Source organism: Podarcis filfolensis, assembly GCF_964270895.1.
Source record: "Podarcis filfolensis genome assembly, chromosome: 9".
NCBI lineage: Eukaryota > Metazoa > Chordata > Lepidosauria > Squamata > Lacertidae > Podarcis > Podarcis filfolensis.
Window position 1 is genome coordinate 75,432,173 of NC_139610.1, and position 15,587 is coordinate 75,447,759.

At 50.3% G+C, this 15,587-nt stretch overlaps 1 protein-coding gene across 1 annotated transcript in view; it reads left to right on the top strand.

The window, feature by feature from the left end:
* Window positions 1-673: 673 nt before the first annotated feature.
* The window catches only part of VAX2 (ventral anterior homeobox 2), a 54,424-nt gene continuing 39,510 nt past the window's right edge, over window positions 674-15,587 (top strand). Inside the window, exon 1 of the mRNA XM_083571761.1 lies at window positions 674-1,523. Coding sequence (XP_083427887.1) covers window positions 1,214-1,523 — 310 coding nt within the window. The 5' untranslated portion in view covers window positions 674-1,213. The remainder of the gene's footprint in view (window positions 1,524-15,587) is intronic.

The following is a 15,587-nucleotide window of genomic DNA, read 5'->3' on the forward strand; positions in this document are numbered from 1 at the left end:
TATTATTATTATTATTATTCCTTCCCTGGCGATGCTTCTTTTGACAAAGTCCAAACCCGGGGGGGGAGTTTTCCTTTGCGGAGCGGGGGGTGAGAATGCGTGCAGAGCCGAGCGGCGATTCTTTGTTTTGCCAATGAATGGCGAGGGACTCGCGAGCAGGAAATTACGTGTGTGGCCGCCAGTCCATTTGAAATCGCTCCTTTCCCTTCCACGCCTGGCTCTTTATCCCCAGCTCGCTCTGCTTCCCTCCTCCCCCCCCCGCCCCTCAGAGGAACATTAAAGTGCCAGGGACGGAATGTGTATGCGTGTAGGGTTGGGGGGGGAGGAGAGAAGGATTTCCTTTCTTCAACAAATAAATGGGAATTGGGAATAGGAAAAAACAACAACAACCAAGCGGTGGGTGGAGAGGAATTATGGATTGTCTCCTTGCCTTCCCTCTTCTTTTTCTTCCTCCTCCTCCTCTTCAGCGCCGGATCCCTCCCACCTCCCCACCCCCACCCTCCTCTGCCCGCCCCCGCACGCCGAAATTCTCTCCACCCACGTTGCCAAAGACGCATCGATCTCCCATCCGCGGAAGGTCCAACCTGGAAGGATGTGAAGTGCAGGGGGGGGGGGGGAAGAGGCCGGAGGGAGGGGGAGGGAGAGGGAGGGCTCGCTTAGCTGCGCTCTCGCCTCTCGCGCCTGGTCCTCCTTTTCTGCCTTTGCTCATCAGAGGGAGACGGAGGGAGAGAAAGAGAAAGAGGGAGAGGGAGAGAGAGAGAGGAAGGCAAGAGAGGGATGGAACCGGGCGGCAGGGAAGCTCTCGCCAGCAGGCCGGACCGGTGAAGTTTGGCCGGGGCTGCCGAGCCGAGGGGCAGCGGCAGTTCCAATGGGGGTGGGGGCAGCTCAGGAGCCTGGATCCGAGCGGGGAAAGTTTTTAACTCTTCGCCTGCCCGATTGACATCCTTTGGCTCCGCACCTTTTCCTAAAGGAGAGCATTCCCGGGAAAGCAGCTCGGAAAAGGAAGAAACCAATCGAGGCGAGGGGTTTCTGGACACCTCAAGACGGGGAAAACTGGGGGGCAGACCCGCCTCCCAGCACCATGCTGCTGCTGCTGCCGGCCTGGGTCGCCTGGCTGGGCTTCCCGGCCCCCGATTGCTGACCCTCCACTTTCGGGGAGCGCAAACGGGAGGCAGCAAGAGGAGCGGGGGAAAGTGGAGGGGGCAGCCGGCGGATGTTCCATCCCCGGGCCGGGGCGCCCCCAGGCATGAGCGATGGGGGGAGCGAGGCTGGCCGACGCGCCCTCCTCCTGGGGGACCCCGGCGGCGCCCCGGAGCGAGCCCGGGACAAGGAGGCGCGCGCAGCCGCGCTGGAGAGCGCAAAGTTGCGCGGAGGGGCTCCTGGAGGAGGAGGTGGAGGAATCAAGGACCTGACGGCGGGGACCTCGGCTGCCAGCCCCGGCTCCTCCAAGGAGTGCGCCCCGGAGACGGAGAGCCAGCCCTCGGCGGGCGAGGCGGACTACTGCCGCCGGATCCTGGTGCGAGGTAAGGGAAAGGCTCCCCCGACTCGCGGAGGGGCGCGCGGCGGATCTTGTACCCCGGCCTTCCACCCGATCCCAAACCCAACTCCTTCGACCAAAACGCACACCTGCTGCATGTATCCCGACGGTCAAGATCTGCCTCCCCCTTCTCCACATCTGTCGCCACAGTCCGGCTCCAGAGACTTCTTCACCCAACCCCACGTTGGACCCTTTTTGCACGCTTCCTGCTCCACCTGTTCTTTTTTTTGGGGGGGGGGGCATTTTAAAAACCAGAACACCTCTGTCTTTCTGCAAAGATGCGCGCCAATCCTACCATCGCCCTCCAGCCACACTCTGCCCCCCATTCCTTCTCCCTCTGCCCCTCTCTAAACGCTTCCTGTCCTTTCCCCCTGGCTCTCCAGACCCCAAGCCCCGCTGTGCGTTCGTTTCTCCTTGCCCCAGCCTGCTCCGGGTCCCTCTCTGCTGCCAGTCTCCTTCGCCCTCTTGAGACCCGGCCGGGTCTCGGCTGCCCAGTTCACTGTCTCCAACTGTGGCTGGGCTGCAATCGTGCCCTCCCACCGCCCAGCCAGCCAGCCAGCATCTCCCTTCCCCCTCAGCATCTCACCCTCCTTGAACGCTTCCCCTTCTCCAAAAAAGCGGCCCTCCTCCCCCCCCCCATGAATCCCTACTTTCCATCACATCCCTCCCCCCTCCCCAAATCTGGCCCCATATGCTCCTTTCCAGGACCCTCCCGGTGGAGCAAGGAAGGGGCACAGCTAGCGACAGGAGTCCGATCGCATGGTTACTGCTAAGGGCGCGGGTGGGGGGCTGATTTGGGCTGGAGGTTTTCTCTGGCGCGGGTGGGGGGAGTTTGGGACATTCCAAGCAGGCAATGGCACGGGGGTGGCATTTGCAACAGAAGCAGCAGATGGAGGCGATTCTTTTTTAAGGGAATCGGTCTTGCCCTCGTCTCTTTCTCCCCGGACCTGACCCCTTCCCCCGGAGCTGCCCGTCTTTGGGGGGCAACGCGTGTGCGCGCGTGATAATAATTCCAGGTGGCTGCCTTGGCTGGCAAGCTGTTGTCGCAGGAAAACAGCGTCACTGCAGCACCAGCAAGTCAAAAGCTATTTTCTCCCCGCTTCTCTCTCTCGAGCACACACATCCTGCCCTGAGCTCTTGGAAGGAAGGCAGAGGCTGAAAACGTTCCCCTGGGTTCCCTCTGCTCGTGACCCTCCCCGGCTCTGCCCGCTCCAAAAGGGGCTCAACCCTTTGCCCAAGTCTTTCCAGGATGGGGACGGGACCCCGCAGAAAGGGGGCTGCGCAAGGGGGCGGGGGGGGGGAGAGAGATCCTTTCACTGGAATCCAAGCCTGAGATTTCAAGATGAAAATGCTTCCCCCGTTACGAAGGCCGAATTATTACCCTGTAGACGCACAATAGACTGAATCCAAAGGCAGCACAAAGAATATTCTCTCAATTCAGAGCTGCTTTTGCTGAAGATGGCAGTAGCAGTTATGCAGGACTAGAAGAGTCACACAGCCAGCAATTTCTCTCTCTCGATTATCTTTCAATCTATTGGTCTTGTGTATGTGCGTGTGTGCGTGTGTGCGTGTGCGTGCGTGTGTAAATCCTAAAAACCACGTCAATCTTCATTATATGCACGCCATAAATCATAAATCTCTATCTTGGTTTGGCTTGTCCCCCCCCCCCCCATTCTTTCTCTCGTTTCCCCCCGATGCTTATCAGGTATCCTTGTTATGAGATTTAGTCTGGAGGCGCGTGAATCTATTTCCCACAAACACAACATTTCAGCTACATTTGCTATATTTTTTTTTACTCGATTGACCCGTCCTCTTTTTTCCGCCCGCCCGAATCTAGTTATTTTCGTTTCGTGACGTTTCGTTGTTTTTCTCCTTCGTTGCCTTTCGTGATGATAGATAGATGAGTTGTTGTTGTTTGTCGAGGATCCACGGACTCCTCTCGCCCACAGTTGTGCTCAAAGCAGGTGGGCAAAATTAAATAAAAGGAATCGCGGGTGATAACTGAGAAATGCATCCATGCAACTTCTTGCTTTTCTTCCGAGGCCTTCCGGGGCCTTTGGAGACTCTCGGAAAGAATTCTCGGGCGGGCTGCAGGCCTTGCGCCTGGCGAGGGCCGGCTGGTGACTTCTACAGCAGGGTCCGGATCCTCTCTGGAGTTGGCCCGTTGATCTTTGCAAAAAACACCCCAAAGGGCTGCGGTGGCGGAGGAGCCATAGCCAAGATGCATCCCCAAGAGAGCAGGGAGGGAGGGTAGGAAGGAAGGAAGGAAGGAAAGTCAAGGGCCGAGAAAGCCCTCCTTGTCCGCTGGGCCTGAAAAACCACGGCCCTTCATTGTTTGAGTTACTGCCGGGTTTTGCGCCCTAGAGACATCAGTCCTTCCACGTACATGCACACGCCACACACAACTGCTTATCTCCTTTTGCAACGAAACCTCAAAATATTTGAAGCGAATAGGCGTATTCTCCTTGCAAAGATTTTAAATATATTTTTGCAACGGCGGGAGCGAAAAGATCGGAGACTTGTCTAAAGTGGCGACCGGCCCTGTGTCCCTCTCAAGCTCGCCCGCAATCCCTATGTCTTTCTGGCACCCACCCAAATTGAAGAGGAGGAAAAAGGCGGGAGAGGCTTGAATTCTGCAGATTTGAATTGTGTGTATGTGTCTGTGTTGAAAGATAATTTGCCCCAGAGAGATTGGCACGAAGCCTGGGCCTAAACGGCGAATATTTGCAGAAAATCCCACAGAAGGAGAAAAAGAAATCTGGGCATTTCTGCTTCCTGGGTCCTGCCTATCCCTTGTTCTCCCGTCGCCGTCTGGCCCACCCAGCGAAGCCTCCAGCCATCTTTTTTCCATGGCGCCCTCGCTCTCATCCGTTTCTCTTTCCGTTTCCCCAGCTTAGCCTCGAAGCCTGCGCGAATTCAAGGTGGTTTTTTAGAAAGATTTCCGCGTCACCGTCTCTTTCTCCGTCCTCCTCGCCTGCTTGCTGGGAATATATGGCTGATGGGTGTTTGAATTGGCGGATGGATGGAAGGATGGCTAGATAACCGTAGAGCCATAGGTCTGAAGGCAAGTACTGTGCGTTTGTACACACCGGCGAGTCACTCTGGATGGTCAAACAGGACGGATCCACGCGGCCGTGCAGACTCCTTGACATTTGCACGGAGAAAATTGCAAAAAAAACAAAAACAAAAACCGTGGCGCGTTCCAGAGTCACTGCGAGAGGAACGTGCATTATTTGTTTAAAATAAGTGATTGATTTAAATTCACATGCACACACATATGGAAATAAATTTAATAGGCAATAGAGAGAGAGAGAGAGGCTCGCTTGTACCCCGAGGCCTGGCCGTTTGGCACGCTTTGTTTGCAGTTATTTTCAACGGGAGTTGAAATCAGCTTACATCCAGATAACCTCAAATGGGTGATGGGATCTGGTCAGAAGGGGCAAGATTCAGTCGGATTGCCCAGGCACTTGGGGTAGTTTCGTTGGTTTCGGTGGGAGAGTCGAGGGTCTCCTATCGAAATCTACGCGAAGGCGCTTACTTTGGGGCTGGATCGTGCCCTGCTTTGGTTAGGCAGCTTACAGTGCAATTCTGCACGTGTCTACTCAGAAGTAAGTCCCATCGTTTCCCGTTAGGCTCTTTACCCTCAGGAAAGCGTGTGCGGAACTGCAGCCTTCGCATTATCTAACCCTGCAGGGTGCAGTGGCTTTTGCCAAAGATAGTATTTGTACCACTGATGATTTTATTGCTGTTGTTTTTTTAAAAGTAGGATTTGTATATTTGCATGCGTTGCTCACGTAAGAAAGCAGAAGGGAAGGTGAGGGAAATGGCAGGGGTTTGAGTTGACCTTCGCTGTCATTTGAGGACGCAATCGAGGCTCAGAGAAAACAGCTTTGAAAGTCATATTGATTCTAGGGCACCAATCCACCGGGAAGGTCTCCTGCGCCAGAACCGGTGAAAGTAACTGCGCTTATCTGCGCAGGAGATCTTCCGCGCTGACCTGCCCAGAGTTAACGCTCGGATCCCTTACACTGGAGAAACAGAGAGGAAATCTGGCCTTGCTCAATAGAGCAGTTATAAAATATAGCTGGTTGCGCAAGGGGTGTGTGTGTGTTTGTGTGTGTGTGTGTGTGTGTGTGTGTGTGTGTGTGTGTATTCGTAAGCCTCCCTTGCACCTTCCCCTTCTCTCAATTTCGCTCTCCACCTACATGTACGACCATTTGCGAGAGACAGTTGTGTAACCTAACCTCTTAGGCCCATGATCTTTTTATGTAAGTTGCATTAAAACGTGCGCGCACATCCTCCTCCCTGAGGTCCCTGAGTCTCGCTCACCTCTGTTTTCCCCTAACGCGGAGGCACCCCTTAATTTTTTCTCTAGAAAAATGCCCCTAACTACTAACCAAGCTTCCTTCTTTCTTTCTCTAAGGCTTCCTCTTTTAGTTCCTCCCTTTCATCTCTGAAAGACCCTTGTTTAAAAGCCACCACACGTCCCCTGTTTCTTTTCCTACTGATAGAGAACAGTGATGATGATGATGATGATACAGTAATAACAATACAATACAGTAATAATAATACAGTAATAATATTGTTATGTATATGCCGCCCATCTGACTGGGTTGCCCCAGCCACACCGGGAAGCTTCCAACACACATATATTCTTAGTAGGACCCCCACTCTCCCTCCCCCGACGTGGTCGGTCAGCAGATGACCTGCTTCTGAGGGCGTCTGGCCTGGCTCTGGCATCACACACAAGGCGGGGTGTGTGTGTGGCGCGGAACAAGCCAAGGAGGCCTCTTGTATGTTTCAGTTTCATCATGTCAATTTCGCCCTAGGACCTTATGGGGAGGTGGGATTTGTTTAGTTTCCGCGAGGCACATGGCTTTGTGTAAGCGCAGATCTCAAATTTTGCATCTTGCGGGGGCGGGCTGCTGCTGCTGCAGGGAATTTAGGGCGGGGAGGAAAGGGGACCCGAGTTTGTGTGCGCGTGCGCGCGTGTGTGTGTTTATGTGTGTTTGCGTGCCTACGTGTGTGGAACTGGAGTGTGTTCCAGGGTTTGGCCTTATTTTAAAGCTGACGTTCGGAAGATGCACCGGATACCTTGAGAGAAGCCGGGGTCATCCCGAGGGCACCGGGACGCTTATACTACAAGCTCCTGCGCTCCCTTGCCAAACACTGTAGCAAGCAAAAGCCTGGACGCTGGTTGGGCTGGGACGTGCCTCATCAGATCCTAATCAGCCTGGCTTGAAACTAAGTTATCGAGACAGATTAGGCCGGTAGGTGGGTCGGCAGGTAGGCAGCTGGTTACTGCACAGTGGAATTAGAGGGGGAAACGAGGGTCTCATTGGTAGCTACAATCCGCACCGGGCCAGCGGTACAGGCCGCAAAAGAGCCGGGCGGCGCTAAGTCCTTCCAAGTCACATTGATTTAAATGAGAGGGTTAAGCGCGCGTTGAAATCCCACCCGTGGAAAGCGCTGAGCTCTGGGTGGATCGGGCCCAGTGCTCGCTTGCCAAGAAAGGCAAGTGGATTCGCCTACTTTCCTTGCCTACAACACGCCCCCCCAGGACACGAGATGAGGTTTTATTTCTGCTCAAATTGTGTGCTATCTGCCGTGTGTAAACAGATCGGTGATTTATTTGCAAATATCTAACACTGCCTTGGCGAGATTTTAGGTGGGGGGACACACGACTTCTTTAATTTATATATAATTTAGAGAGGACCCGTCCTATATCCCCTGGCGTAAATCGCTTACAGTTCACAACTTTAATATGCGATTTTTAAAAAAAATGATAAAATGGAATTATTTAGGCCTTTTAAAATCACACACCACGAAAAGGCGTTTGAAAGTCTGTTGATTTCCTTCCCGTGGATTGTGGCTGGACTGGACTTTACATCCGAGGAACCTAGCAGTGGTAGGCCCCTGGCGTCCAGGAGACCCTGCTCACGAGCCCGACCAGCTGGATCGGGCCCCATCTTGGTGTCGGCCGAAGAGGAATAAAGGAACAAACCCTAATTCTGACCATATAACGATTTCTAGGGCGCTTTTCTCTGGTTGCGCGAACGCCTGACCCTTTCCGAAATCTGCTTCCCGGCGCCCGCGGTGCCATTTTGAGGATGTGGAGCCGCGTTTGCTCTTCCAAACAAGCAGCCGGAGGCCTTCGTGGACCATTTCTCCCACGCCACTTGCCTTCCCAACTCCTCGTCTCCTCCCCCTCTTCGAAACCGGAACGCGCTTCCTTTTTCCTGCAGCATCTGATTTTGATCCGGATTGCAAAAGTTAAAGGAGAAATGAAGAACCGGAGGAGATTCCGCTTCGCGCTGTCAGATTTCCTCCATTTTGCCGCAAAGGCGGCCCCCCCCCCCAGCTCTGACAAAATGGAGGCAAAAAGGGGGTAATTCCATAAAAAGGACCCGGACAGACAGTCCTAAGATCCTTTGGGATCAATGCCCAGAACTCTGCCGGATTCTGATCAAGGCCCGAGCGCGCAAACGCAGCTCCACAACGCTTTTTACGCAGAGAGATTACCCACCGATTTCAGTCTTAGATTCACTTTCAAAACCACCGCAGGTTTATATGTGTGTATCTGAGTGTGAGCCTAGCGACTCCAATACGTGATCTCTATGGCTTCGAAATGTGTCTAACTGCTTCGGTCTCAAGAATCAAGATTTGAGGATGTGTTCCTTTTCGAAATCCGGCCTGGAATTTTCTTCGGGAAGCAAATCCTCTCACTCTCTCGCAGTTTCCGCCCCTACTTTCTCTCTTTTAATTCCGATATAGATTTCTTTGTTGCTGCTTTTGTGAGAAAATGGAAAATTGTTGCGGATTTGGGGGCTAAATGTATGAATTTCATATTAGCAAATATACACCGGTGTTTCCCCCCACCCCACCCAAAAAAAAACACTCGGGGCGGATCTGTCCTCGAGGCCTGCTGCTCAAACCCACCCAGGGAACACCGAAGCGCTTTTGCGCAGTAATTTCCGCCGCGCTTGCGGAGACCTTCCCGCTCGGTCGCTTGAGAGCGCCACTTCCTTATTTATCTCAGATAATTTCATGAATTTCATATTTTTATTATTGCCTCAACTTCGAAAACTGTGTAAGAATAGTCACTGTTAAATGATAGATCCCAGATGGTATATTTCTTTGTTTTTGAAACGACATGAAGTGTGTGTCTCTCTCTGTGTGTATGTATGTGCGCTCCTACTCCTTCCTGTGGAGAGATTCTTCCCCCTAACATGCTTTGCGGGGGGGGGGGCCTTGAACACAGTCCAGGGATGCACTTTATCCAGGGATAAATTATTGGGCGTCACCGAAATAAACAGAAATTCACTGAGATTCGCTTCATGCCTGTCTTTGCGGCATGAAAACAGAGCTTTAATTGCTATCATTTATTTCGAAATTATTATTATTTTCTATCTTCAAAAACTGCGGGTAACTCCTAAGAGAAAGTCGACTCCGCCTCTTCCCTCCCCCGTCATGTTATAACTGTTTTTATTTCACATTTACAAGGGCGCTATGAATATTTCTGGATAATTAATACACCCCATTTTTGAAGACTTTTACTGAGTGATCCAAACGCAGCAAAGCAAAGAACCAAGCGGCTAGATATTCCTTCGGAACATAAAGAAGTACAGTCCAAGATCAGTCAAAAGGATGGGGATATTTTCGTGGAAGCGAAGAGGGCTGATAGCAATGGGTATTCACATGTAATCAGAACCGAATAAAATAAAATTTGGTAGAAACCTGCCAGTTACGACTTTGCTTTTTAATATACACCAGCAACACCCATAGCGGCGCAGTCCATTGGCTTATTTTATACTGTATTCCCATGTGCCCGTGTATGTAATCATTAAATGGATAAATTGTGTGTGTTGAGAGAGAGACGTTATCTATCTGTCTGGTGCTGGAGCAACATGAAAAGTGCTATACATATGATAATGCAGGAAATTCTGTAACACCGCGCTGGTAGATAATATAGACGTAGCGCACACACGACCTACAGGGTTCGCGCACACGTATAATTTGCGAGCGCAATTCTTCAGACGAGGCATCCACGCAGAACCGAAAGGACCCGAGGCGCAAAAATAAGCGCCAAGGGATCCAGTCGATCCAAGGCCTCGCGGCCGCTTCTGCACGGTTCAGAAGAGCGTTTTGCTCCGCGATGGGGTCTCTGGGCCTCTGCCCGGTCCACGGACTGGTCGGGATGTCCCGCCCTATGGCCTAGCCCATCTCCCACAGAGGAACACCGGGGGCTGAGGACCCGGATCCTGCAAATCAGCTCTCCAAACTCCAGTGCTTCGGCTGGACTGATGAAAAACAGAAGCCCCCAAGAGTTTGGTGGTACCTAGAAAATGACATATATTTATTAGGGCAAAAGTTCTCGGGGATCTCGTTCCCCTTTGGTCAGATACAAGAGCCGAGCGGTGCTGGGAATCTACAGGCTCCTCGCGGGAGAGAGATCTTTTCAGAGCCCACCCTAATCTCCAGACTGTAAACTTGTTTTAACAGGCTTGAATCTTTAATTTTGATATTGTTGTCGCCCGCCCTGGGGCCTGATGGTGAAAGACGGGGAAGAAATCCATCAAATGGCGTTATTATTTATTCATTCATATTAGGATTAGGATTATTCACAGGTGCCACGTACCACGTTCTGCATTTGTAAGAACTCCGTCTTTTAGTGTGGCAGCACCTGCACTTTGGAACTCCCTGCTTATTGATAATCAGGCAGGCGCTTTCTTTGCGTTTTCGGCGGCTGCTAAAAACATTCCTGTTGAGACAAACCCACCCGGATCCTTAGAAAGTTGAGCGGAGTTTTAAAGCGGCTTTTAGTCTAGTGTTATTTTAACTTTTTGAAAGTTTCATGGTTATTTTAAATAACAAAACAGTGGTTTGTTTTTAACAATCAAGCGATGTGCAAAGCTTATGAAATTTATATTATTAATTATAGAGGTAATATTTGTGATGATAGATGATAGATAGATGATAGATAGATTATAGATAGATAGATGATAGTGGTCCAACCATTTCCACTTTCATCTGGAAATATTAGCAGCGTTTCCTTCCTTCCCAGAGAGGTGATTTCGATCACAGGTGGGGAGGTCTCAGTACTAAACATGGAGATATAATAGACGATAGAAGAATAAAACAGAACCCACAGGCGAGGCGCCCTTTTCGATGCGCGAATATGTCAAGATACGGTCCGCTGTCCCGCGGATACACTTGATGTCTCTGGACTTTCTCCTGAAAAGTCAGATGAGATCTGGCTGGCCGTTGAAAGGGCCTGTGGATCGAGGCCTTTGCATTCTCCTCCCCCTCCGGCTTTAAGAAATCTAACTAGATAGCTGCCTGGGTTTTTGCGCAGCGAGCGACCGCGTCATCTCCTCGTCACGACCCCGATCCCCTGGAATGGCAAGATCTGCTTGCTAAGGGAGTTTTCCCATTACCTCCCTCGATCCTCGGCTTCAGCCGCCTCCAGAAAGCGGCCCCATATTTCTCGTTTGATGGGAAACTGATACCGGGAGAGAAGAACGAGGGGCAAATCCAGACACGCGGATCACTAGCTTCCAGCGAGCGGTATGGATGTGGACAGGTACCTGTGAAGGTACCAAGGCCGCCGTCAGAGCTCTTTTACTCCACGGACCTCCGTTCCAGGAATTTTGCATTTTTATTTATATTTTACACAAAGTCTGCCCAGCGCCTGCTGCGCTAAGCGGCGCCTTTGCCCATAAAATACTTGTGTGTGTGTATGTGTAAATAACACACGAGCTGTAATTTATCAATCGATCGATCGATGTTTCCCTCCTCAAAAATCAAAGTTTTCACTGATCCTTCGGCCATAACTCCGAAATGCAAATTCCTTATTGCAATGGTTGTGTTTCCCACCACCGAGAAAAAAACACCTCGTTTCTACCGCAGAAACCATTATTTAGTTATTAAAATATTTGTATACCGCTGGGTCATATCACACACACACACACACACACACACACACACACAGGTGATTAACAGCAATTAAAACATCAAACCATGCAATAAGACCAGAAAAAAAAATAAAAACATCATTAAACATTGTGGAGAGATGTATTTTGAATTGCCTGCCCAAGCCTGGTGGAAAATAAAAGTTTACAGCAGTCTTTAATAATAATAAGTTGGCACGATAAAGTGGGATAAATCAGTTTCCTTCTCCTCTGTTGTTACCAACCGATAGATCTCCCTAGACAATTGCATTCTAGAATTCGCTGGGAAATATCAGAGAAGCTCTGCCGCCTTCGCGGTCCTGCGAGGGGAAAAATCTGCGCGGCCATAATTCCGGTTGCACAGCCGAATCCCACCCGTTCCTGCGCCCCTTACGCTGTCTCCATTCCCAATGTGGAGGAAGAACCCGCCTCCTCTAAAAATTGGCAACAATCACAAAGAGAAGAGAGGGAGGGAAAAGGAGGAGAGAAAGAGAAGCCAAACTGAAAAGACTATTGCCCCATCACCACGCACGAACACTCTTGGCGCCCCTACTTTTGAAAGATCTCTGTCTGGTTCTTGGCCCGGGGTGGGAATAGCGGATTCACACGTGCGCCCGTGACCGCTGAACCTGGCGCATTCCCCCAGCTGGGAGATGATGGCTGCCGCTGGGTCGTTTCTAGTCCACCCCCCAAAAAAGTGCATTTATGGTGAAACGGCTTCCGGAAATTTTATTTCATTTTATGGGAAGCGTTTGATAAATGACACTTGGGGACGCTGGACTTCTCTGGGGTATTCCATTACGTGTGAAGCGCACCATTCAAATTTCATTCCCCGCTTTACAACTTCCTGATATATTTGGGAAGGGGGAAGGAGTGTCACTGAGAAGGGAGGTGCGGGTCAGCTCGCCATGCCCGATTTTATTTTATTTTTTAGAAGGGCGTGGGGAATCCTCTGAGCATGTGCAGCTTGGCCTTTTAAACTCGCTTAAATTATAGCTCCATCATGACTGTGGGAATAAAAAAAGGGGTCGGTTTCTGCAGCCCCGAGGTCGAGTACATTTCCTTTGGAAGTAAGAGCCGTTGTGTTGCTCTGCAACAGTTGCAGGGCAGGAAAATATGTTTTAAAAGGAAAGATACTAAAAGGAACGTCTGTAGCTATATGTGCATTCCTGGCTGCAAAACGAGATGGCAAAAAGGTAGAATTCAGGCCGCAAGCTGCACCGGTGGGCCTGGCCTGGAGTGTCCGTCCGCTGCAAATTTTGGAAACGGCTGGGCTGCGAGGTCCTGAGTTCAGTCCTGTTGTTGTTTAGTCGTGTCCGACTCTTCGTGACCCGCTGGACCAGAGCACGCCAGGCACTCCTGTCTTCCACTGCCTCCCGCAGTTTGGTCAAACTCATGTTGGTAGCCTCGAAAACACTGTCCCACCATCTCGTCCTCTGTCGTCCCTTTCTCCTTGTGCCCTCCGTCTTTCCCAACACCAGGGTCTTCTCCAGGGAGTCTTCTCTTCTCATGAGGTGGCCAAAGTCTTGGAGCCTCAGCTTCAGGATCTGTCCTTCCAGTGAGCACTCAGGGCTGATTTCCTTCAGAATGGAGAGGTTGGATCTTCTTGCGGTCCATGGGACTCTCAAGAGTCTCCTCCAGCACCATAATTCAAAAGCATCAATTCTTCGGCGATCAGCCTTCTTTATGGTCCAGCTCTCACTTCCATACACCAGGACTGGGAAAACCATAGCTTTAACTATAGGAGTTCAGTCCTAGGGAAGAGTATACGGTATAGGCCCGGACTTTACTCGAAAGTAAGTGCAAGGTGGGGTGCGTCTTGTGTTTTCTTTTGACCGTCTTTCTCATGAGCAAGCCCCCTTGAAACGAATGAGAGATGCAGAAGATGCATTTCTCTAATGCTTGCATTGATATAGCCCGCCTTTCCTCCCAAAGGAGCCCAAGGCGGCGAACAACTCAAACCTCTAAAAACAGTGCCAGCCCAGAAAGGCAGACATGGAGGGACCTCTCCTTTTTAAAAAAATTCATTGTGCAAGAGACAGATCTTCTTTAGCAGACTGGAGAATTGAGCAGTTGGTTTGCCTCTTGCGAGGAGAGAGGTGGACACTTGACCTGACGTCCTTCCTTCACACGATCAGTCCCCTCCAGGGCGGGGCCATTGCTGGATAACACCCAGCGCTGTGATCTGCGCCCTCGGCTCCGCGGTCTGGTCCAGATCATCTGCCCAATACCTTTAATAGCAAAAGAGGATGCAGAGGTTGGGTCCGTCCCATCACCAACTTCTCTGCAATATCTTGATAGTAATGCTAGCCTACCAGACAGGGTTGGTGTGAAGATCGCTCAGATGAAATACGTTAAAGCTTGAGATGCGCACGTTATAATTGCTACAGCTGCAGCCCTGACCCCCCCCCCCCTGCTAAATAAATCGTATTTAGCGCTGCGCTGCGCGCCGCCGCCCCTCTGTTTTTCAGAGAGAGACTTGGCTCTTTCAACTGCTCTTACCAGCAAGCATAAAATGACCGTTGCTTCCTGCTAGTCGCCTTGCCAACAAAGGTCCGTATAGTTAAAGCTATGGTTTTCCCAGTAGTGATTTATGGAAGTGAGAGCTGGACCATAAAGAAGGCTGATCGCCGAAGAATTGATGCTTTTGAATTATGGTGCTGGAGGAGACTCTTGAGAGTCCCATGGACTGCAAGAAGATCCAACCTCTCCATTCTGAAGGAAATCAGCCCTGAGTGCTCACTGGAAGGACAGATCCTGAAGCTGAGGCTCCAAGACTTTGGCCACCTCATGAGAAGAGAAGACTCCCTGGAAAAGACCCTGATGTTGGGAAAGATGGAGGGCACAAGGAGAAGGGGACGACAGAGGACGAGATGGTTGGATAGTGTCTTCGAAGCTACAAACATGAGTCTGAACAAACTGCGGGAGGCAGTGGAAGACAGAAGTGCCTGGCGTGCTCTAGTCCATGGGGTCACGAAGAGTCGGACACGACTAAACGACTAAACAACAACAACAGTCGCCTCGGAGTATGCAAATATAGGCCATGCTTCTCCAGGAGGGTGTGTGCGATTTATCTTCTTTATCTTCTCTATATCTCTCTATATATTAGCATTCTATTTAGCTATATATTTGAGCTTTGATTCCTGCACTGCTCCAGGGGTTTGGACCAAGCGATCGTTGGTGGAGATCCCTTCCAATTCTACAGTTCAGTGATTCTATATCCCACCACAATGCATCCTAACAGGAAAAACAACAACAATTGCAGCATAATAATATCAGCCACTTACGACACAGAATGTCTCAATGTGACTTATAAAAATGTCACACCTGCAATTGCCACAGGGAACTAACCAACTTCATTTACTAAGAGTGTCTATCTTGCAGTATTATATAAAGGAAAAAGCCAGCCACACCCTGATGAACCCCCAAACAGGCAAGGGGTATGGTCCCAATTAAAATTCTAGCGTTTTTAATCTTGTATTTTTATGTTGTGAACTGCGCTTAGGGCAGTATATAAATTTAATGATGATGATGATGATGATGATGATGATGATGAATAAAGAGGAAGAAAGTCCTTGCCTGGCAGCTAGAAGTGGAGAAGGATGGCTGGGAAGAGCATTCCAAATTAATAATAATAATAATAATAATAATAATAATAATAATAATAATTTATTATTTATACCTTGCACATCTGGCTGGGTTTCCCCAGCCACTCTGGGCGGCTTCCAACAAAACACTAAAATACAATAACCTATTAAACATTAAAAGCTTCCCTAAACAGGGCTGCCTTCAGATGTCTTCTAAAAGTCTGGTAGTTGTTTTTCTCTTTGACATCTGGTGGGAGGGCGTTCCACAGGGCAGGTGCCACCACTGAGAAGGCCCTCTGCCTGGTTCCCTGTAATTTGGCTTCTCGTAGCGAGGGAACCGCCAGAAGGCCCTCAGAGCTGGACCTCAGTGTGAGCAACAAAATGTCCTGTTGTCTAGGCCAGACAAATAGCTGCAGAAGATTGTCTTGCTTCTGGAAACAACATTTGGAGTCAATGGCATTTTTTTTCTGGGTCGTGTCTTTAGGATTGGAAGAAATGGAACTTAAGTTCCAC